At 36.3% G+C, this 25,131-nt stretch overlaps 2 protein-coding genes across 4 annotated transcripts in view; one reads left to right on the top strand and one right to left on the bottom strand.

Annotated features, from left to right (window-relative positions):
• Positions 1 to 15,182, bottom strand: part of Mettl15 (methyltransferase like 15) — a 130,790-nt gene extending 115,608 nt beyond the window's left edge. Inside the window, exons 1-3 of one of the 2 annotated variants that reach the window (XM_042691433.1) lie at positions 15,117 to 15,182; positions 13,111 to 13,350; positions 8,736 to 9,019 (exon numbers count right to left, since the gene is read on the bottom strand). In XM_042691433.1, coding sequence (XP_042547367.1) covers positions 8,736 to 9,002 — 267 coding nt within the window. In that variant the 5' untranslated portion in view covers positions 9,003 to 9,019; positions 13,111 to 13,350; positions 15,117 to 15,182. The remainder of the gene's footprint in view (positions 1 to 8,735; positions 9,020 to 13,110; positions 13,351 to 15,116) is intronic. The other variant, XM_042691432.1, reaches the window with a different exon arrangement.
• Positions 15,183 to 15,372: 190 nt separating this feature from the next.
• Positions 15,373 to 25,131, top strand: part of Kif18a (kinesin family member 18A) — a 58,383-nt gene continuing 48,624 nt past the window's right edge. The window contains exons 1-3 of one of the 2 annotated variants that reach the window (XM_042691430.1): positions 15,373 to 15,476; positions 20,424 to 20,791; positions 21,920 to 22,077. In XM_042691430.1, the coding sequence (XP_042547364.1) occupies positions 20,467 to 20,791; positions 21,920 to 22,077 (483 nt within the window). In that variant the 5' untranslated portion in view covers positions 15,373 to 15,476; positions 20,424 to 20,466. Of the gene's footprint in view, positions 15,477 to 15,749; positions 15,823 to 20,423; positions 20,792 to 21,919; positions 22,078 to 25,131 lie in introns of those variants that run through there. The other variant, XM_042691431.1, reaches the window with a different exon arrangement.

A 25,131-nucleotide genomic window follows, 5' to 3' on the forward strand; every position in this document is an offset into this window, starting at 1 on the left:
TATCAGAATGTCTCAGTTGAAGAGCAGCCAACTATATGCTTCAGACACCTTCTCAAACAATAGCTGGGTCAGAAGGACACACATCACCCTAACTGTGGAGGAGGCTGAGATCGGGAGAATATCATTTCCAAGGCAGCAGAGGCAAAAATGTTTATGTGAGTCAGGCTCTGGTGGTTCACGCGTGCAATCCTAGCTACTCAGGAGGCTGAGATCTGAGGATCTTGGTTAAACTCTTATCTCCAATAAGCCACTAGAAAACCGGAAGTGGAGCTGTGGCTCCACTTCAAGGCGCTAGCCTTGAGCTGAAGAGCTTAGGGACAGTGCCAAGGCCGAGTTGAACTCCAACGACTGGGGGGAAAAAATGTTTATGTGACTCTATTTCAATGAAATGAAGATGAAATGGTAGATTGTAGTCCAGGTACAAGTACAGGCCCAAGTAAAAGTAGTACTGTATCTCAAAAATTAAGAGGCTAGAAAGGGCTTCCAGCCACTCATAGTGGTAGAGCATCTGCCTATTGAGTGTGATGCCCTGACTTCAAACCCTATGACCTCAACAACAACAAAAAAATCCAATTAAATAAAATCATTTCTTAACACTAACAACTTATGAGTTGAACTGTAATTTAAAAAAATCTTTTGATCTCCCCAATATATGAATCATATGCTCTATTGATGCTACCTATATAAGAAGAAAGATATTGACCCTGCTGTGAATGAGTTTCTAATGGCAGCAAAAATGTCATTATAATACAACCAATTGCACAACTTTAAAGGGGAGAAGGTTGTGAGGTAGTAAAGATAATGAGAATGGCTTCCAGGGACACTTGAAAAAGGATGAACTAACAAATCTAAATTCTAAAATATGAACAAGGTGGTCCCAGAACAATAGATCATGGGGGCAAGTTAAGGGCACAAATGCATAGCACACTACTAGAATAAGTATGGAAGACTATAATGCAGTTACTATGAAATTCAAAAAGAGAGAAGAAATAGACAGAGACTACACTGAATTCAGTGACATCAGGTTGGCAGCTTAAAGTGATTAATGGCAAGAATGTGGACCCCGTGGCTATCTAACAAATCTAGGGTTTATGCTTGTTTGTTTTCAAAGTAAACCTGTACTCCCATAGCCAGGTATTGCAGGTCTACCAGCACAGAACTGAAAACACTCCAGAAGGATACCTACTTTTTAAAACCAAAATCTTTCTCAAAGTTAGAGTGAAATGTGATATAATTTTGTCTCAAAGAAATCTGTTTTCCAAAATAAGGAAATAAAAACACCACCTTCTGCTATATTCCATTCTGAATTCTTTAAATTTCTAAGAAAAAAAAATGTCTATGCCATCAGTCTTATCCCTTAGAAGAATTTCTAATTCTTTCAAAAGTTTGGTGTGCAGTGAAATAAATTCCTCTATGTCATCAATTTCAATATTTAAGGAGAACAAACTTATAGTATTGGTATTTTACTCTCTGTTGCTACATCTCCACTCAAGATTATAAAGATTTTCAAGTAAAACATAAAATACTGGTAACAGTTTTTAAAATATTCCATTATACAGAGAGTAATGTATTTTTAATTTTTTAAAAATTTTATTATCAAGGTGATGACAGAGGGGTTACAGTTACGTAAGGTAGTGATGATGTTAGACAAGAAACATAATCACTACCTTACGTAACCATAACCCCTCAGTACATCACCTCCCTCATTTAATCCCTCTTTCCCTCTTCCCTAACCCCCCCAAGTTGTACAGATCATTTCCAACATATTGTCTTGTGAGTATCGCTGTTGCATAGGTTCCCCCTTTGTCCTTTAGTAATGCATTTTTATAAAAAAATAATGATAATTCAGCCAGAGATGTAGCTCAGTTATAGAGCACATGTTTGTCATTATTGGAGCCCAATATTTTATCCATATCACTTCACACATACACATAAGTTAATGAACAGACACACACACACACACAAAAGAAAAAGTATCAACACTGGTACTAACAAATTGTGTTTAGCAGATCTAACAATTATAAAATGAATAATAAATGGTAAAATACAAAAATAGAAATGTATTTATTTTGAAATATTTTGAAACCAAATCTTTCCATCTTAGCCTGTCATAACCTACTTTCCATGCATTTTTATATTAACTCATTTCTGTTTCCTTATAAGGTTTCTCAAGTGACATGATTAGACAAGGCTACCATACTAAGGCTGAAATTAGGTAAAGTTCTGAACCAGAGAAACTTTCAGTGTCAAAGGACATTCCTTGTATCTGTCCTCTGGTTTGACTTTTATTCATACACTCACTTAAAACATCACTAACAGACAGAATTGGCCCTGGACATATAAGAGCAGAAATGACAAACATGTCTATAATTTCATAGTGGGCAGTCTACTAGAAGAGTATCATAGTTTGAATGCACAGAGTCCCCCTATTCCTTTCCAAATAAAAAGGTTATATGTTGAAGATTTGATACTAGCTTGAGGAGCTTTTGAAAGGTATTTGGATCATAAGGGTATTAATATCACTAATGGATTCATTTATAAATGAATATAAATGGGCCATTGGGACTGGGACCTAATTGGAGGAAGAAAGTCTTTAAAATGTATGTATATTTAAAAGATACACCTTGCCTCTGAACTTTTGTCTTTTTGTGATTCCTGACTACCATAAGATGATTAGCTCCACCACATGCTCCTATCCCCATCAAGTTCTACCTAACCACAAGCCCACAGTAGTAGAGGAGGTGGATAATAAAATGAAACTCTAAACTGTGAACCAAAATAAAAGACATTCATTAACTCACCTAGTCTACATATAAGGGAAGTTCTATTTTCCTCATTCTACAGAGGTAGAATCAGAGACACAACCACGATGTCACATGATACTTATCACTTTAACAGGAGCCTCAAGATGACAAGCTAAACTAGTATTCCAGCTGAGGAAAGAATTCTCCAAGTCTTGGACATACTCCGAAGCTCACTAGGCCTAAGTTTCAGAAATAGTAAAGAAAAGCTGATCAAGTAACCTAGAGAAAAATATTTCAGAAAAAAAACTATTAGATTACTAAAACACTATCGTTTAAGGATTCAGGTGGACCTGTTGCAACAATGAGAAGTACAAAATGTCATGTCAAAACCAGCTTTACAATGTCGGTGTGGGGGGGGGGGGGGAGGGGGGGTATGATTGGGTGGGGGGGAGGGGGGAGGCTGGGAAGGGATGTGAAGGGTAAACAAAGGAGGAGGCTGCAATGCTTGGTAAGAAATGTATGCATTATCCTGCCCATGTAATTGTAACCCCTCTGTACAGTATGTTCTCAAATAAAATAAAATAAAATTTAAAAAAAAAACACTATTATAAAAATAATTCACATACAATATAAATAAGCAAGAGATTAGAGGAAGAATCCTTAGCTACCAAGTTCAAGGCTTTGGGTTTGATCCCCAGTATCAATAAATAAACTAAAATAAGCAAAAAATAAAAATAAAATAAGATGCATTTAAATAACTCTGTACCACCTCAGAGAGTAAATACAAAAATGTTTTGTTTTGTGCATTTTCCTTAAAATTCAAACCAGTAATATTTCTAATATATTTACAAAACTAGCTATAATTCTGAAAGGCAAACTTATGTCAGAACTTTTTAAATATAAAGAAAAAAGTTAACTACAAAATGCTGAAAGCCTCACTTAAAACTACACATAGATTTTTTTATGATTCTTGTTAATAACCAAAGTTTCATAGATAAACTCACTATTGAAGGTTATGTTAAAAGTAGTAATTTAGTGGATAATATATACAAGGGAATGTATGACTCAGAGGTTGAAAAAGAAAATGATTTGGGCAAGAAAGCTGAGGAAGAAGAGAAGCAAATAATGGATTCTGGATGAAATGAAGACCTTTCCTGTCCAAGGACTGTCACCAGTTCTTTATTACTTGAAGATTAAGGGAACAGAGAATAAAGCTGCCTGTCATACAGCCAAAATTATAAGAATAACATTGTCTCTAAGTGTATCTCAGATCAATGTTTTTAGAAATAACATTCATAAAATTAAATTTTCTATAAAAACTTACTGGAAAATCCAATTCAAATAAAAACAATGAAAATGTCAGTGAAAACTATCACTACATGTGTCAGGAACTTGAACAGAAACATAAGTGTAAGTCAAGTTGGAGAATCACCTAGGGTTATTCTACTTGGTTTTCAAAAAAAAAGGGAGATATAAAACAGACTTGCTAGGAGACTTAGTGGGCTTTCTTTTTGTTTAATTTACTCTATGGGGCAGTACTAAATAAGTATTTTGTTTTGCTACTGGAGGTTCAATAACTTGATACAAAATGCTTTGGTTTTTGAGGCTAAAGAAGTCAAACCCAAGCCACTGATATAGGTCCTGTTCATCTCATATTTATGTGCATGTAATTATGTCTTATGTAGAAAATATAACAAATATACTTAAATATATTTTAAGACATACTTAGATACGTGCTTTAATTGCCATAGCTACCATATGATTCTTCAAGGAAAATGAAGAAAATTTTATTTGATGTTTTACCTATTTTATTTTATTGTCCCTAATATGTACATGAAAGTACTGGACTAGAGGCATAATACACATGACCTCTGAGATTTCAATAATATTTTTATAAATATGTGTAGTGGCGCATTCTGTATTGGCTACTCAGAAGGCAGAACAGGAGAATTGCATGTTCAAAGGTAATCCAGGCAAAGTTAACTAGGCCTATCACAAAAGCAAAAAAAAAAAAAAGAGCTGGGGTATGGACCAAGAGGTAAGGTGCTTTCCTAAAATGCTTGAGGTCTTAGATTCAATCCCCAGTATTGTAAACACTATTTTCATGAAATATCACATTTACTTTATCACTGACACTTTCCGTGTTAGAAACATCCAGAAAATGTGCTTTGACAGTCTTTTTCTTTTGTTGGTCATGAGGCTTGAACTAAGGCTCTGGGCACTGTCCCTGGGTTTTTTCACTCAAGGGTAGCTCTCTACCATTCAATCCAAGCATCACTTCTGGTTTTCTGTTAGTTAACTGGAGATAAGAGTCTCACAGACTTTCCTGCCTGGACTGGCTTCAAACCTCAGTCCTCAGACTTCAGCCACCTGAGTAGCTAGGATTTCAGGTTTTAGCCACCAGAGCCCAGTTTTACTTTGGAAAAAAAAAAAAAAAAATATATATATATATATATATATATATATATATACACACACACACACATATATATACATACACATATATGTATGTATGTATATATATATATATGAAATTTGGAACTTACTTCATAAAAAATGTCTTATATAACTTAAAGAGAAAAATTAAACAATGTAAGGGTTCTGTGTGCAGGTGCATATGTACACATGGCCTAGACAGATTTGGACTAATGCAGATTCAAAGGGAATTCAAGACACTGAGCTAGCTATATGCTCTCTTATATGCTCAAAAAAAAAAAAAAGCAAGGTAGGACTTTTAAAATGAAATAATTAACCTAGGTAAAAAACAGTAGCTTCTAAAAAAGATGTCATTCATGAAGTCAACACAAAAAAAAGTTAAAAGCAGATATTTGAAAAGACTTTATTAAGTTGTTTCTTCCTTTAGTGAATGTACTGATTAGAAAGTGGCTGTTTTTGTATAGAATACTAATATTTTTGTGACCAAAACAGATACTGAAATATTTCATATAAAAACCTTAATTAAGCCAGTGCAGTAGCTCACACCAGTAATCCTAGCTACTAGAGATGACAATTTTGAGACTATCCCAGGTAGAATGTTCAAAACATAGAAACAATAGAAAAAGCTGAACATGAGAGCATGTGCCTATCATCCAGGTAGGGTGGTGAAGGAGATGTGAAACAGGAGAATCAAGGTTTAAGCCAGCCAGGTAAAATAGCAAGACACTATCTCAAAAATGACCAGAACAAAAAGGGCTGGAGGCATGACACAAGCAGTGTAACATCTACCTAGCTAGCAAGCATGAATCCTTGACTACAAACCCCAGTACCACAAAAACAAACAGACAAAAACAAAACAAAACCCTACCTAATTTAATCCCGTCAGCAATACTCTAAGTAAGATAGGTAAATTTATATTATCAACTTGTTTGAGTCACAGTGTCCAGAAATTGGATATTTCTCTGAAGATGATTTTGGAATGACAAACATTTAAATTAGTAGACTCTGAGTAAAGCAAATTATTCTTCAAAATTGGTAGGCTAGGCTTTATCCAATCAGTGAAAAGTTTAATAGAACAAAACCCATCATTAAATAAGAAGGATCAAACTGCAACTCTTCTTCCCTGAAAATTTAGCTTTTCAGCTTACCACAACAGTGAAGGATCCTGCAATTGTGTAAGCCAATTCTTCATAATATAATCTCTGTGTGTGTGTGTGTGTCTGTCTCTGTCTCTCTTCTCTCTCCCCCTTCACAACCCCTTTCTCTCTCCTTCTCTCTACGTAAGCATGCATACATGTCCACACACACAGGCACAGTCTTCCCTCAGCTGTAGATTCACTTTCAATTATTTCAGTTACCTATGATAAATTAGTGTATTCTCAAAATAAGTAATTCTTAAGTTTTACATTGTGGGAAATTCTAACAATATGAAGAAATTCTCATCCAGCCCATTCTGTCTCACATGGGTTAATAATCCTTTGTCCAGCATATGTATTCACTTTATGTATACTACCCATCTGTTAGTCCTTTAGTAACTGTCTTGGTTATCGACCATCTGTAACCATGTTGCACTGCATGTGTTTTAGCCTTGTTATACTTTTTTTTTGGGGGGGGGGGTCTGGTCGTGGGGCCTGAACTCTGGGCCTGGACACTGTCCCTCAGCTCTTCAGCTCAAGGCTAGTGCTCTACCACTTGAGCCACAGTGCCACTTCTGGCTTTTTTCTTATGTGGTGCTGAGGAATCGAACCCAGGGCCTCGAGCATGCAAGGCAAGTGCTCTACCACTGAGCCACCTTCCCAGCCCCTTAGCCTTGTTATACTTAAAAATGACTCCAAAGCAAATGACTTGGCAGTTCAGATATGCCAAAGAAAGCCCATAAAGTACTTCCTTTAAAGTCAAAAGATTAAAGTTTTTGACTTAGTAAGGAAAGAAAATAATTGAATGCTATAATCAGTTTATATAAGATCCAATACTATCCATAATTTCAAATATACAATGGAGGTCTTGGAACATACCTTGAAGACAAGGTATGGGGGAGGGGGCTGTTATATCTTCTATGTATACACAAATCTATAGTAGTTTGTGTATACATGTTTAAAGCGTGGTGCCAAGTATGACAATGCTGAGAAAGGTTGGTGGGCTTTTAACAAGTAGGGCCTGGCAGAAAGTAATAAGGCCACTCAGAATAAGCGTGCTGTTCCCAAAAGTATCTTGTATAGTCCTTGTAAGAGAGCTGCTAAAAAAGAACAAGGATGTCTTTTTCACTCTTACTTCCTATCTTACATTATGATTTCTTTCTTTCATATGTGCTCCTCCCATGATGCTAAACATCGTGGTATCATATTTCCAAGAGCACCTTCACAATAGTTGCTACCATACTATTTGACTTTCAGCCACCAAACTTGAGCTATATAAACCTCTTTTCTTCAAGTTATTCAGACTCAGGTATTTTATTACAGTTACTGAAACTCTACACACACACACACACACACACACACACACACACACACACACACACACTGAAAGACAGGTGGTTTTATTTCACACACACACACACACACACACACACACACACACACACACACACACACACACACACACTGAAAGACAGGTGGTTTTATTTCTCTTGAGATCCCTCACTAATACAGCAAGTTACTGGAAAATTAGGGAAAAGAAAATAAGAAACAGAAATTTAGATCCATGCCTTGAAATCCAGTCATTCCTGAAAAGATTACAAAATTTCCAGGAAACTATACTTGGATTCAGTTTTCATACCTTAACTACTTAGCTAGCTTAAATTCTTAAAACTATGATGATTTAACAAAACTAATCAATTATGGCAAATAATTTGTCAAAATCACCAAGATAAATTAAGCATGAAACAACACATGCAGAAATATATACCCAAAAAAGTAAAAACCATGTCCACTTAAAACTTATACATAAATGTTTACACTAGTCATATTCACTAGAGCCATACATTTTTAAAAGCATAAATGTCCATTAACTGAAAGTAGATAAATACAACATAGTATAGTCATGCAAAAAGATGGCTTAGCCATAAATAACACCAAAGTAAACAATGGGAGAGAAGCAGAGCCCAGTGGGAGAATGATTGCCTAAGATGCCTAAGGCCTTGAGTCTGACCCCTAACAATACAAAAAGAGGTGGGGCAGTGGGAGTGAGCAAAGTACTGTCATGCTACAACACAGGTAAGCCTTGAAAACATGTTAAGTAAAAGGTAAAAGCAAGGGCCCACATATTACATAAAGCCATTGATACAAAATGTCCAGAAATGGAAAATCTATGAAGATGAAAAAAAAATAGGCTATTGTTTGTCAGACACTGAGGAAAGAAAATTAAAGGGGACTGAATATCAATGCCAAAGTGTATGAAGTTGCTTACAGCAGAAAAGGAAACATTCATAAGTTAAATAGTGGTGATGATGGTAAATATTATCACTACAGTATATACCACTGAATTATATACTTTAAAATGGTGACCATAAGACCAGGCAAAGTGTATTTCTAAGAAATAAAAAGCAAATGGACTCACCTGCCCTTTTTGTGGTGCCAAACAATGAATAACTTCATCTACCATTACTGGAATATGTAAGTTATTCATGACTTTAGAATCACTGTCTTGAGATCTGTCTAACTCCTGAGCTTTAGTTTTGTCTGTTGATTCTTGGGCTTCATATTCACATCTTTCTGCTGTAGTATGTATTTTCTTTTGCCAGACACCTAAATTACGTATGCCAGATTCCAAAGAAGATGAAAACAATTCTTTATGTATCCTACAAAAATATAAGTATCGAAGCATCCTGTAGGTCAATAAATCTAGAAAAGAAAATTAAAATATGATTTTTGCTGGATTCTTAAATAGATGTTATAATATTTGGGAGGAAGCAAATTAATATGAAACCTTTAATATATCAAAAAAGTATCATCTGAACAAGAAGATTTACTTGCTCATGTTAAACAAGGTACCTATGAAAACATGTAATGATAACATAATTTTAAATGTGGCTTCATAAGTGCTAACACCATTAACATTTTAACCATCAGGGATATAGAAATTCATTATTCATTCATCATTTCACATATGCTTTTTAATTTTACTTTATTCTAAAGAGTACCTCCAATGACTTAAAATAATTTATTTAAAAATCTATCTAGATGACTAAAGGGATTATAAATTTCCCAGCTTATATTCAAGCAGTATTTTAATGTAAATTTTTCTATTTGATTTTTCCGTAATGCTAAACTTTCATTTTCTTTTTCTTTTTTTTTTTTTTTTTTGGGGGGGGGGGTCCGGTCGTGGGGCCTGAACTCTGGGCTTGGGCGCTGTCCCTCAGCTCTTCAGCTCAACGCTAGCGCTCTACCACTTGAGCCATAGCACCACTTCCGGCTTTTTTCTTTTTGCTTATGTGGTGCTGAGGAATCGAACTCAGGGCCTCAGGCACGCAAGGCAAGCGCTCTACCACTGAGCCACCTTCCCAGCCCTAAACTTTCATTTTCGATTTAACCTGCATGACCTTCTATCTAGAGTGAACATGTATACAAAACAGTTTTTAAAGATGATCAGTCTGTAAAAATTCTACAGATTTTTCACAGATATTCTCTGACAAAACTATCTCATCACAACCTATTATCAGTGAAATATATACAAATTTAAAGCACAATTTTACAAACACTGACCTAAACACATGTTGATATTTCATATTTACCTCTTTTAGCTTCTATTTATTTGTTTATTTATTTAGTGTTGTTGGAGATCAGTGTGTAGGCATGCTAAGTATACTCATATCCTCTGTGCTATGCCTCTATACCCCCACTTGTAATTGTCTTTTCCCTATGCCCAAAGAATCAAACAAAAAACAAAAGTACATTTCTATAGTTTCTCATGTCTTCATTTTCTTCTGCAATTTATAATTCTTACCAACTTAGAACAGAAAACAAAGATACTTATAAAATATGTTAACAAAAGACCTTTTGAAAACATTGTCTACTTTATCCAAATGGCTTCAAAATGTGTTTTCCATACTATCACAGACAATACCCAATTCATACAACTTTTTTCTCCATGGATTATGAGTTATTTAAGAATAAGGCTCATACCTTTATATTCACAAAATCAGAACGTAAACTAGATGCTTAATAAGTGTTTCCAGGAAGGCAAAAAAAAAAATAAAAGTGATTGGATGGATAAATTTCAGACACCAGAAAAAAAACATTTTCATCAATTATATCTTATAGAAATTTCATCTATCTGCACAACTATGTTTATTGCAGCATTATTTATCATAGCTAAGATATGGAACCAACCCAGATGCCCCTCAGTAAATGAATGGATCAAAAAAATGTGATATATATATATATATATATATATATATATATATATATATATATGTCCTTCTAGAATTGCCCCATTTGTTAGGAAATGGAAAGACTTGGAAAAAATTATATTAAGTGAAGTAAGCCAGGCCCAAAGAAACATAGGTCCCATGGTTTCCCTTATTTGCAGTAACTAGTATATATGACTGAGACAAGCAGAAACGGTCAGATAAGTTGATGTTAGGCGAAATGAACCCCAAGATAAGGATTCAAATGTTTTTTAATTTCTTGCTATTGTTTCTAACATATTTATTAGATGATTTCTTTGATTTCTTTGTTGCCTTGTATGTTCCTCCCCCATGGTATAACCCCTGTTTTAACTGTATTTGGTGTTGGTATAATTTGTGGAGGAGGAGGGAAAAAACAAATTGTTTAAATAGGGATACAGGTGGACCCATTGCAACAATGAGATGTGCAAGACATTATGTTGAAAAATGAACTTTACAACTTTGGCAAGGGGGAGGGGGAGGGGGAGGGCAATGGGAAGGAATGGGAAGGGATGGGAAGGGGAAACAAATGCTTGATAAGGAGGCAACAATGCTTGATAAGAAATGTACTCATTACCTTGCTTATGTAATTGAAACCCCTCTGTAGGGTATTTTCACAATAAAATAAATAAATATATATATATAAATAGAAAAATAAAGAAATTTCACCTATCTGGCTCCATCAAAAACCACTTATTTTTAAAATATTGAATACCTAAATACCATTTAAACATGTCTTCCTTGTTTGAAATAGAAACTGCAAAATTGCCCACATGTATTGATTAAAACAACTGACAATTACACAAATATGAATAAGCTGTTTCCTTAAGGATGATATGTCAACTTCAATAAAGACATGATCCACAGAATTACATGAGAATTTAACACAACAAAACTATGGCAAAAAAAAAAAAAGTAAATTATAGAATTGGGAACAAGTTTCAAAAGGGTGATAATGTGCTTACCTAGAAGAACAAGACCCTGAGTTCAGTCACCAATACTGGCAAAAAAAAAAAAAAAAAAGTAAATGAAATAAATCTTTTAAAGGACATTAAATAGCAATGAATTAGCCAAATTGTTACTTATGGCTCAATTTTGCACAAAGATTTTCCACAAATCCAACTACCCTAAATTTTTCAATGGCCAACTTATTGGCACTTAAGAAGTGTTTGTTACTATAAGAAGTTCTGAATCATTCAATCTTTACCATAACATGTTTTATTATTTATAGACAAGTTAAATAACTTGACAAAAATCACACAGCTAAACAGCCACAGAGCTATATCTATAAGAAATACTGTCTTCAAATCCTGAAATCTTAGACCTCATGTTTTAAACATAATTCACTAGAACTATGTAATGTATTGATGTAATTTAATTGTCCTTGGTGCTGATTATGTGTGTGGTATCTCATAAATTAAGGTTTTGTTTTTGTTTTTTAATGGAAGCAGCATTCTACAGCTTTAGCCTTGTTCCATTTGGCAATAACAGTATGCTGTGGAGTAATCAATAGTGGGCATACAGTGTTTAGGCCTCAACAGTGGAATCTGCAATATGTAAGCAATCCTCACTCTGTCCACATTTTGATGGTTTAAAAAGGGGGGTACATTAGTTCCAAAATAGATTCAGAACCACAAGGAACAAACAAGTTGAAAAATGAGTACAAAAATGCTCCTATGCACAGTTTCTATGAACGTACTCCACTATGCTTAAGGTAAAGAAAAAAAAAAGCCTGACAATTTTGTTATGAACTATTTAGCAACTAACATAAGTAAACATGAAGAAAATGTTTGATTTTCCTCTTTGGTTCATTTCCCTGGAATACCTCTTTTAAAATTATGAGGACAGGTTCCTTTAGGGAATTCCTTCTGGGCATCGCAGACAACCCAAAGCTCTCCAGGAAGTCTTCTAAGGGCCAACTACTTTAAATGATTTAAGATTAAGTTCCTTCTAGTTTTAGGACAGGACAAAAATCTTAAATCTGACTGTGGAGCAGAGGATGCTATGTCCTATGTAACTCAGTAAACTTTTCTCTACCAGCAAGCCTTCACTTTAAAAGATGACAAGATTTGGCCATGTCTTCATTGTGGGAATACGAAGGTTCCCTGGTGCCTGTAAAGAGTGCTTCTTCCTCAAAGGTGCTAATGATCATTGCAGTCCATTTTCCACAGGCAGAGGAATTCCATTACATTAAATTACTTTTAAAATGTAATTGTTGAAGGGGAGGGGGAGGGGAAGCGCCCTAAATGAAGGATGGAGCCCAAACACAAAGAAAGTGAAAGAGGTTCTAAAGAAGGAAGAACGCACCCTATTGCCTAAGAGTCAGACTCAGATCAAGAAAGAAGAAGAAAAGAAAAGAAAAAAAAGCTGGAAAACTGTGAAACTCCAGGTGGAGAGGGTGCGGGAGGGAGGACGTGGGAGGAAGGAGCGCCTATTTCCTCCGCTGGGACTTAGGGTTGGGGAACCCGGCGGCCCCGGGGGCAGGACTCGGACGAGGGAGTGTGTTTTTCAAAATGAGCACCCGAAACTGGGCCACCTTCTCCTCACCTGAGGCACGAAGATTTCTCAGTCGGCCTCGAACTGGGGCCAGCGATGGCCCCTAGGTTTCGTGGAGCCACTTGGCCACCTGGATAGGTCGCAGGCCGCCTGGGGGAAACTTGTAAGGACGGACAGATCGGCTCCACGTCCGTCCCAGCAACCAACGCCCGTCCTCCTTTGGTTCCGCCACTTCCCAGCCCCGCTGCCAGGGGGTCTTTACAACGAGGCTGAGGGTTCCAAAGAACTTTCCTGCAGGAAAATAAACAAGACATCACTTTGACTTTTTTTTTTTTTTAATTTCCGAGGCAGCTTAAGATGCAACTTTTCATGTCTCCCCTACTCTGGGGTTTACTATGAACACATATTGAATGTGTATATTTACTAGCCACTGTTATTTAGTACTCTGGGTTTTTTTTGTTTTTTTTTTTTTTAACAAAACATGGAACTTTCTTCTTGGCTCTACGTTTTTCCAAACATTTTTTTTTTCATTCCAAGACACAACGCTCTGTTATCCTGTCATCTCCTCTTACTGTCCTACTAAAGAAAGGTAAGCCTGCTGGCATAGTAATAACCATTGATTGTAATGTCAAAATCTCTCTGATTATCTCAAGAACATGGACTTCATGATCTGACCACTGCTATATGGAGAGTGTGATGCTGAAAAAACAGAAATGTAAAGTACTTAGCTTAGGTAAAAAAACGAATGAACCCCGAGGATTTGATAAAAGAATACATTTTATAAACACTTCAATTTTCATGTTCACTTATCATTGCAATTTTACAACTAAGTGGCAAAATATGCATATGTTTAGACTAGATTAAAATATCAGCGTATGTCATTTAGTCATTAGTATTTTAGAGACAAAGAGCTGAATTCTGAATTGGCCTGTTTGTATGATTCAAGATAAACATTTTCCTTTAGAGATTTTCTTAAACTTGTTTTGTCTCAATAAAATAAAGGTAATATCCATGTATAATGAGCTGTCTTGAGAATTAAATGAGATACATGGAATAATTAATAAAAAATGCCTGAGAAATCAAGGTGAAGTATTATAAAGTCTGGATATATTTGAAATACAAATGAAAAGGTGCCTGAATTTATTACTAAACCCACCATCACATAGATAACTATTCCATTAGCTGAGAGATATAGAATTCTGCCAGATATATTTACTTATGATCTACCCCCCTATTCAGAAACAATCAGATATCATAGACAGTGTTCCTGATTTTCTTCAGTAGGAATACACGTCCATAGTCTTTTGGTTTTCAATACTTTGTTTTATATATAATACTCTGCACTAGTACCTTTATTTCTAATGAATATCTGACAATGAATCATAAGAATATAAACTCCAAGAGGGTAGAGATTTTAACTGTAGTGTTTCCTTTGTGTCTCTAAAATCCAAAATCAATATTAGCTGAATGAATGAATACAAAGGTTATATAAAGAACAATGAAATTCAAATCATAATACTTATTCTATCCACAGGGGTGGGTGATGGGATGTAACTCTGTAAAATGTTTGCCTAGCAGGTATAATGCCCCAAATTGGATCCCAAGAACCACAAAAATTAAAATATAAAGATAAGTTATCCGGCAAAAATATCTACCACTCTTCTACCAGACATTTTTCCCTTTATGAGGTATACACTCTGAAATAATACCTACAATGCCGACTTAAAAATCACTATACAATAACCAAGTAGGCCAATATCTTTAAATGCATTTATTTTATAATACTGTACCATCATTAGAGAATGTAGAAAGTAATGAAATACTAGTTTCATGAAGCTAATGGAAGCAGGCCTAGGAGACTTGACAAATGGACTCCAATTAACTGAAGAGGCCTCACACCTTCCAGAGCATAAGACCTATGTCTTAGAGGCATCCCTGATGTGCCAGGGAAAAGGAAAAATAAACATCCAGAACCCGTTAATCCACGCCCGACAGGACCCGCCCCTCCCGCTAGCAGGGGACACCTTCCACCCCCTCAATAGAATCATGTCACTCACACCCTGAACCCTGCATCCCAGGTCTGTTTGGCTTACAGACGATTCCAGGTGGCTGCCTTCCACCTGCACCTCCGGTCTAGCCCCGCCCACCTTAGCCACCGCCTCCGGAAACAAGCGCGCGCGTTGCCACAGCGACGGCCTGACCAAGCCTCTTCCCACTCCCGTAAAGCCGCAGAAACCTCTGGCGCCAAACTACAACGCGCCGTTGCAACGTAAAGCGTGGTGACGTCACGCGGACAGTAGCCAATGAGAGGGGGTCCTGGAGAAGCTGGCTTGGTTTTGAATCTTGTGGCTGACTTCGGAGGGCCGGGACGCCAGCACTGAAGTGAAGTTGTGGTACTCTCTCCTTTTGGGCCGGGGGTAAGTGAGACGCGCGTGGAGAAGCAGGAGTCTGGTCTGTGGGACGCTCGTTTCGATGGGGCGGAGGGTCTGGCCGCTGCCGATCTGGAGGCTCGGAGGGGCTTGTTGACAAACACGGAAGCGTTGGCGGCGGGGACGCCTGGGCGGCCTGGAGGGTCCCCGGAAGCATGGCTCCGCCCGATCCGGGGCCGGGGAGGGAGGGAGCTTGGGCTTCAGATTCTGGGAGGAAGCCGGAAGTTTTAAAGGGTGTCGGTGCCCCGTTCTCAGGTGGGGGCCGAGGTCCTTTAACTGCCTGGTAGTGTTCCGTTCTGTACGGATTCCAAACTCGGAAGCCTCTGTGGACAAAGTGCGTGGACTTCGGGGCTGTATTGATTGCCCGGTGGAGAGACTCCCGTCGTCGCCACCTAAAGTTGCGGGGCGGGGGGGGGGGTGGGGGGGGGAGAAGGGGATGTTTTGGCTTCTTTTTTTTTGCTTGCTCGTTTGTTCTTGTCTGGAGAGGTTCTGCCGTTTAGGCTGTTGAAATAGTATATTTTTGCCTTTATTGGATTCTATTTGAAAACTAGCTGTCATTCTTCCATAGGTTGTAAATCAGTAGCAGCAGTAGGCTCTAAAACTGAAGTTAGTATTCTAAAGAGAAATTTACATGAAACTATAAATGAGGATAATTTCCATTCCTTGGAGTCAGACCCAAATTTGAGTTTGTATTTAAGGAATTAACTATATCACCAGATCACTCTACCTCCCTCACCACACTGGACGCATTCTTTTCTGATTCTAGTTGTGAAGAATGTGGAGTTTTGATTAGGTCCTGGAGTCATCTTCTGGCTCCCTACTTAATTATCTGTGACCTGGAAAAATTAAAGTTGAATCCCTGCATTTGTAAAGTGGCAACACTAAATACCAACCCCTTTATGTAATTATTGTGAAGATTGAATGAGGGGATGAAAGTCAGGTATGTATCACAGTGCCTGGCACATATACAGTGACTCAAATTATGATCATTGTTGTCCCTTGTCATTAGTTATAGTCATGCCGGCCCAATCCAAGGATTCTTAAAAACATGCCTGCTAAGGATAGCCATTGTATGATAAATGACAAATGTAGGTGAAATTATTGTTATATTTTAACATTCACACAAAAGCACCTGCACTAAGTTGGAGGTTTCTATGAAGAGGAAAATGTAAAAGTGCTTAATAGGAGCTGAGAAATGGGGAGAATGGGGGGAAGTTAACCAAACATACAGACTTCAGTTCATAGGATCTAAAGTGTAGCACATAGTCGGTGATGAATTTATTAATTTGATTGTTGTAGTTATTACACAATCTATACATACATTAAATCATATATCTTGAATATATTCAATCTAAGATATTTTGAGGTGGAAAGTATAGTTTTAATTTCTGTGAGAAAATTTCTGAGTGCCTCTACATGAGTAAATTGCTTTTGGGTTTTATGTGTATGTTCAATTCATATATTAACTGTATCCTTGAGAATTGTGTTCAAACTTGCTGTGTTAAAAGTGATAAAATCCATCTACAAATTTTAAGGCTTAAAACTGCACTTAGATGATAAGGACAACCTTTATTTATTTCCTTGACTTGGTTTCCCTCCGCCTTTACATTTCTACCTGGATATTTGTTAAAAATGAACTTCGGATTTCCTAACAGACACTTTGAACCCATGCCACCCTCAATATTTTTAAAAATTTTTATTGTAAAGATACTGTACAGAAGAGTTACAGTTACATGACTAAGGTAATGAGTATATTTCCTATCTAGCATTGTTACCCCCTCCTTTGTTTTTCCCCTATATCCCTTCCCTTCCCCTCCCCAACCTGTACAATTGTATAATTCGTTTTTAACATAGTGTCTTGTACATCTCATTGTTACAATGGATCAACCTTTATCCTTGTTTCAGCATTTTGTTATTTCCCTTCCCCTTCCCCAATTAGAAAAATGTGTATACAAGATGCAGGGCACCAGAATCAAATACAGTGACAATACTGTGGGGGAAGAACATACAAAAGAAACAAAAAAATCACATAGTAGATTCAAAACAGCAGCTTGTGTCCATATTTTGGGGTTCATTTTGCCTAGCATCATCTTATATAGTCATATGTATATAGCTTTTGACCTTTTCTGCTTGTCTGCTAAGATTATCCTAGACATATACTAGTTATTGCAAATAAGGGAAACCATGGGACCTATATTTCTTTGGGTCTGGCTTACTTCACTTAATATAATTTTTTCCAAGTCTTTCCATTTCCTAACAAATGGAGGCATAACATTGTAGTGTGTGTGTGTGTGTGTGTGTGTGTGTGTGTGTGTGTGTGTGTGTGTGTATACCATATTTTCTTGATCCATTCATCTACTGCATCCTCAATATTTTTTTCATCTGAATATCTATTTCAACTCAAGCCAACTTAATTAATTGGAATATTATTTCCTTTCTTTCCTCACATCCATATTTACCTATCTGGAAATATTGTCTACTTTCAGAATAGATACAGAATCTGACCACTGTGCTCCTAATGCCTGCTTCTGAGTGGATAGCATGTTGAATATATTATTTCAGTGGGTTAATCTCTGACCTCTATTTATATTTCTACATAGCAGTAAACATAATCATGTAACACTTCTAGGCTCAGAACCAACCAATTTTTATTTTATTCTGAGTATAATCCAAATTACCCTCCCCCTCTACACTTTATTCCTACTTGGCTCACACACTTGGCCAGCATCATCCCAGTGTCTTTCTATTAGACATTCTCTCCATCAGAAAGTGCATCTCACAGAACATGCATGGCTAAACTTCCTCACCTCTTTTTAAAAAAAATTAACGTAGTGTACAAGGAATTTCATTTTAGCATGTCTATTTCTATAAACAATACATTTTGGTCAGTCACCTCCTACTTCATTCTCCCTCCTCTTCCTTTCCCTTTCCAGACAAGATAAAGCAAGTTTCTTTGTTCCATTTCACTCATGTACATAAACTATTTTGACTATATTGTCATCCTTCTTCTGTCTTCTGACCCCTCCCACTAGGATGTGAATCTCAACACATTTCAGCTTCCTAATATTCACTTTTATTGAAATGCATATTGTCAAAGGTGGATTTCACCATGGGTCTCACATGTATGTACCATATTTTAATGATTGATCAAGAGGTACAGCAAATACATAGCAATTTCTTTTTTTCCCCCCTTGGTCGGTTGTGGGGCCTAAACTCTTGGCCTAGGCACTGTCACTGAGCTCTTCAGCTCAAGGCTAGTAGTGCTCTACCACTTGAATCTCAGTGCCACTTCCGGCTTTTTTTTTCTGCTTATATGGTACTGAGGAATCGAACCCAGGACCTCATACATTCAAGGCAAGCACTCTACCACTGAGCCACCTTCCCAGCCCCAATACATAGCAATTTCAAGACCCTGAGTTTAAGCCCCGGTTCTGCCATGAATTAAAAAAAAAAAAATAAGAGAATGCTAGGTGTTGTGGCGCATGTAATTCTAGCAACTTGGGGAGCAGGAGGTTCACAGTTTGAGGCAAACCCAAGGAAGCCATTCCTAAGACCCCCTTATCTCAATCAATAAAAATCTTTCATCCCTATCACATAGAAAGTCTCAATAAAATCACAGAGCAGGCCAGCCCCATATTAAAGGAAGGCTGTATTTGAAAGATAATCAAAGCCAAAAGGAATGGTGGCATAGAACAAGTAATAGAAAGTTTGCCTATGGGGGCTGGGAAGGTGGCTCAGTGGTAGAGCGCTTGCCTTGCATGCCTGAGGCCCTGGGTTCGATTCCTCAGCACCACATAAGCAAAAAGAAAAAAAGCTGGAAGTGGCGCTGTGGCTCAAGTGGTAGAGTGCTAGCCTTGAGCTGAAGAGCTGAGGGACAGCGCCCAGGCCCAGAATTCAGGCCCCATGACCGGCCCCCCCCCCCACCCACCCCCAAAAAAAAAAAAAAGAAAAGAAAGTTTGCCTAATAAGCACTAAGCCCTGAGTTCAGACCTCAGTACTGCTGGGGAAAAAACATGCATACAATATATTATTTTTATCGTTAATTTGCTCATCTTGCAGTGTATAATATGTTCCTAAAACTGAATAGTATTTCATTCTGTGGGATATGACACATTTTTGAATTGTTAGTTGTTGGGCATTTAATTTTTTCCCATATCTAGGTTATGAATAATACTACAACCGAAATATAATGATTTTAGAAGCATAATGGTTTCAGTTTCTTTTCATATATGCTCAGGAGTGAGATTGCTGGATCCCAGTAGCTCCTTCACATTGTTCTAATCCTTACTCAAATGTTCTTGTTTGGGAGAAGAGGCCATATGTTCAGAGAATAGAATCTCCCTGAATATACCACAATACATACAATTTCTGTCACCTTCCAACCTTAGCTAGCAGTTGATATCTTCTTGAAACTATTTTTAACCCTTTATATTTCTGTGATACAGCTTAAGACTACTTATTGCTTCTCACTGCCAATAGGTTGCTGCTTGTATCACTTTTAGGAGTTCCCATGCTAAAACTTCCTCATCAGTATCCTGACATGATTCTAACAGATCTTTTCTTTTCCATTTTTAGAACATAGACGGACAGAATGCTGGAGCCATTTATCAGAATCAAAGCTCTTTGAGGTGGCATAGCTGATCCATGATTCAGCTATATTATTTTGAGTTTAAGTTTATACCCAGTGTCTGATTAATATTTCAAATAAAGTTAAAGAGATTTGTATCATGTTTTTTGTGTATGTACATGCTATTTGATTTTTATTTAGGCTGTTTATATGAATAGGTATAGGTGTATATGGGTATACATATTTTCTATATTTAGTAAGTGACGCTAGATTGTGGAAGAAAACTAACACCTTTTTTGGATGAATACTACTTTCAAATTAGAAGTCAAAATAATATTAAAATTTTATTTTCCTTTTTAATTTCATAGAAATATCAAGCATTCATATAACAAGAAATCAAGTTGACCAACAATGTCTGTTACTGAAGAAGACTTATGTCACCAAATGAAAGTAGTTGTTCGTGTACGCCCTGAAAACACAAGAGAAAAAGCAGTTGGATGCCGTAAAGTGGTCCATGTTGTGGATAAACATATTCTAGTTTTTGATCCCAAACAAGAAGAAGTCAGTTTTTTCCACAGAAAGAAAGTTACAAATTTTGATGTTACAAAAAGACAAAATAAAGATCTTAAATTTGTATTTGATACTGTCTTTGATGAAACTTCAACTCAGATGGAAGTTTTTGAACATACTACCAAGCCAATTCTTCGTAGTTTTTTGAATGGATACAACTGCACAGGTAATTTTGGTATTTTTCCATCTGACTTCAATTTTCTACATAATGGCCCTTTAATTAAGTAGTTATAAATCCCTGAACATTATTATTTATATCTTATTTTTGTCATAATCAGTCTTTTTATGACATATCCACAATATATTTCATGGTTATAACGAGTTTACAATCACTGATTCATTCAGTGTGTTTATTTTTATTGTCATTATAAAGTTGATGCACTGAAGGGTTACAGTTACATAAGACAGGTAAAAAAGTACATTTCTTGTTGGACTGTGTCACCCCTTCCCTCGCTCTATCCCAGTTTTTCCCTCCCATCCTTACCTACAAGTTATATAGTTCATTTTAAACATAATATCTGGTATGACTCACTCAATTATATCACAGAAGAGTGTACCTCTTGATCAAAGTAAGAATGGAATGTGATTTATTGATTAGCACATGATTTTCAGTTTTAAGCAGATAGTCTTTGTTCTATTTCATATTGTCTCAGAAGTTTTTTTTTTTTAACTTCAAGAACAAAAGATCTCTACTAGTGCTAAATCTGGTTTCTCTTTGGCTTATCCAGTTATTTCAAAACATTTTCATACCAACTTACATAAAATAGAACAACACAAAATATAGATCTGTTTAATTCATTATACGAAAAAAATATTTTATCAACTAGTAATGTCAGAAAATTTAATACTTCTGTGTATTGGACATTGGACATTTGTAAATCTAAGAATAAATTATAAGAGAATTTTGTAAATGGCTTCTACATGTGATTCATTTGTTCAACAACTTGTATTCCTGTTTCTGTCAGGTGATTTGCTAAGGCACAAAAGGATATATTGCCTAGGTCTTGGTGAAGCTCACAATTAGAATACAATATAAGACATGGTAAAGTAGAAGGACATGGATGTGTAACATATACTGAGGGAGAAAATGAGTAGGTAGACATTGCTGCCTATTATGAAGGAAGAAACAAGAAAATGGCATTAATTCTCATGTAGGAACACATGGTTTCTACTGGGTTTAAAGTCAGTGTTCAGGATATACAGATAGAATTATTTATCCCTAGACAGTAGATAGAGTAATGTTATGTTATAACAAGGAGCTTTGATACCTTTATATCTTTTCATAAAACCTCAGTACTTGCATATGGTGCCACTGGAGCTGGGAAGACCCACACAATGCTAGGATCACCTGCTGAGCCTGGAGTAATGTACTTAACAATGTTAGACCTTTACAAATCCATGGATGAGATTAAAGATGAGAAAGTATGTAGTACTGCCGTTTCTTATCTGGAGGTAAGTTGTCAGTATTACCCCCCCATCACCCCAATACCTTTCTTTAACTTTCTTTCTTTGGTTACATAGATCATTCAAATTATTATTTATTTACTTATTTTGTCTATTGTGTGGCTTGAACTCTGGGTCTGGGTGCTGTCCCTCAGTTTCAGCTCAACGCAAGCGTTCTACCACTTGAGCCATAGCACCACTTTGAGTTTTCTGATGGTTTATTGGAGATAAGAGTCTCACGGACTTTCCTGCCCAGTCTGTCTTTGAACTGCAATCCTCAGATCTCAGCCTCCTAAGTAGCTAGGATTCACAGGTGTGAGCCACTGACGCCTGGCCAAATTATTTTATACAGTAATTTTGTCATGAATGTTTACAATTATTAACATAGCTTCCATTGAGTATTTTTTGTTCATCTTATTCTTTTTCTGTTCAGATTGTAAGAATAGTAGAACTTATAGATAGTCTTCATTCACATGCTCCATTTTTTAACATTTACTTCCTATCTCTGTATGCATATATTTTTTAGAACTATTTACTTATCTAATCTGTAGATGTCAAGAGATTTTTCCTAATTCTATTAATGCCCTTTACTATGGAACAAAAATCTTAAGTCATTGATTTATATTCAGTCTTTTTATGACACTGCTGTAAAAATCCTGATTTCGGGTGTGTCAATAGATATGAAGTATCTACTGACAAAGTATACCAGTGATGTTGAATTTTTATTCCTTCATATCAAGATGTTTATGTGGTTGGTTGGTCCCATTACTAGTAATTTTATCTTTGATAAATTTCATTTATGCTGGTATCTGTAGGTTTGCTCTAAAATTTTTGGTACTATCTTCTATAATTAATGAGTTCACCTGATACTGAGATGATGTAAATATCCTCTCATCATTAGTATTGACATTCGCAGATGATAGATAACTGAGTCAATTATTATGATGATGATAGATGATGATAATTTTTAAAGTCTGTCATTTCTTCTGGAATTATTCATTGGCTTTTGACTATAAGGAAGAACATTGTTTCTTTTATTAGATCAGTTGATGATGATCCCTTTTTATGATTATTTTAGTGTGCTCAAATTATTTCAAGATTTGTCTGGTTGAAACACCTTTCATACTGTTTATTGCGTCCTTTTGTCATACTGTCACCATTGTTTGAGAGTTCTTATTCTTTTAATAATTTCTGATATTTTTGTAAATAGTAACTAATGGAAGACTGTCTGACTTTGCATTTAGATCATGTTTTAGAAACCAGTTTAGAAACAAATCCCTAATTTCACAGCGTTAATAGACACTCCTGATGTTAGAAAACTTTTCTCATTAGCGTCTGGAAATTGATCCCCACTGACCATCTCTTACAAAGATTGAAGAAACTCATGTATGTTACCGAACTTTCCTCATCACACTATAGAACTTAGAAATGTAAAACTCATTAGAAAAAAAAAACTATTCTCCTATTTAAGTAGTAAAAGAATTGTCCTTTTTATTTTTCTTTAGGTCTTTTGCTAACTGTAAAATTCTAAAAATTTGTTAGTTTTCTCTTTTAATCTTTCCCCTTTCCTCTTCTCTCCATTTCCTTCCCTCCCCCTTTTCTCTTGTTCTTTTTCCCTCTTATTCTTTCTTTCCTTCTTTCATTTATTTATTTTTGTCTTGATTAAGCAGTACCCAATATGGCTTTCTGTTGAGGCTGTGCACTAGACTTGCCTATGGAACACTCAAACATTCATATGGTCATACTTTATCCATAGAATTTTTGATTCAATAGGTCTGGGGTATGGCCAAGGTGTCTGTCTGTTCCTGGTGAAAGCTCCCAGTTGAGTCTTGTGCACAGATCAATCAACTTGACAGAAATCATTCTGTTTGATATGATGGAAGTGTAATAAGAGATACAAATAGGAAAGTGGCTATTGCTCATCAGGAAAAAGAATTAAAATATTATCCATATTATTTTTTTTTTCTGGGTCCGGTTGTAGGGCCTGAACTCTGGGCCTGGGCGCTGTCCCTCAGCTCTTCAGCTCAAGGCTAGCGTTCTACCACTTGAGCCACAGCGCCACTTCTGGCTTTTTTTCTTTTTGCTTATGTGCTGCTGAGGAATCGAACCCAGGGCCTCATGCATGCAAGTCAAGCACTCTACCACTGAGCCACCTCCCCAGCCCTCCATATTATTTTATGTTTAAGAAAAACTTAGTACAATTTAATAAATGTATCCTTCATTGGAGGTAATAAAATGTCATTGGCATGGAAAAATATACTTTGTTTGTTTGTTTGTTTTTCCTGTACTGGAGTTTGAACTCAAGGCCTTGCCTTTGCTAGCAGGTGATACACCACTTGAGCTATAACTGTAGCCTAATTGTAAATAATCACCTCAGCTAAGAATTGTCATTATGGGTTATTAGCATGTGGAAGGAAATAATAGTCAGCAAATGTATTCATATATGTGCATATAGAGATACAGATTTATACATATAATCTTTTATGAAGTGTGGGAATTAAACCCAGTGACTCAGATAGGTTGGCAAGCGCTCTGTCACTAAGCTACACCATTAGTTCTTAAAGACTTTATTATTTATTTATTTAGCCAGTACTAGGGGATAAACTTAACATCATGGTTAGAGGGCAGCCCTGGCAAAATCACAATGAAACTCTATCTGAAAAACAAACTAAAATGCAAAAAGAAAGGGAGAATGACTCAAGTAGTAGAACTCTTGCTAACAAGTACCAGGGCCAAAGTTCAATCCAGAACCACAAAAAAGAAAATTAAGATTTGTATTCAGTGTCAGGCAGTAGAGTGAGGATATGTAGACCCTAGTCTTCTATTGTCTTTGTGACCATTAACAAATCTCTTAGGCCCTAGTTGCCTTCTCATTGGAATGAGGAAACCCCTAAATAATTATATGTTAAACTTTCTGTGATTAAAAGAAGACAGAACAGCTATTCCTGGGCATAGACTTCCTTTATTCTCTAAAATTTATATATTTTCAGAAGAAAAGAAAAAGCAATCCAGGCATCTTAATGTTTTTATCATCAATATCAAATTAGCAGAGTAAAAGTTTAA

This window comes from Dipodomys spectabilis, unplaced genomic scaffold, assembly GCF_019054845.1.
Source record: "Dipodomys spectabilis isolate Male_0828 unplaced genomic scaffold, ASM1905484v1 ptg000145l, whole genome shotgun sequence".
Classification (NCBI taxonomy): Eukaryota; Metazoa; Chordata; class Mammalia; order Rodentia; family Heteromyidae; genus Dipodomys; species Dipodomys spectabilis.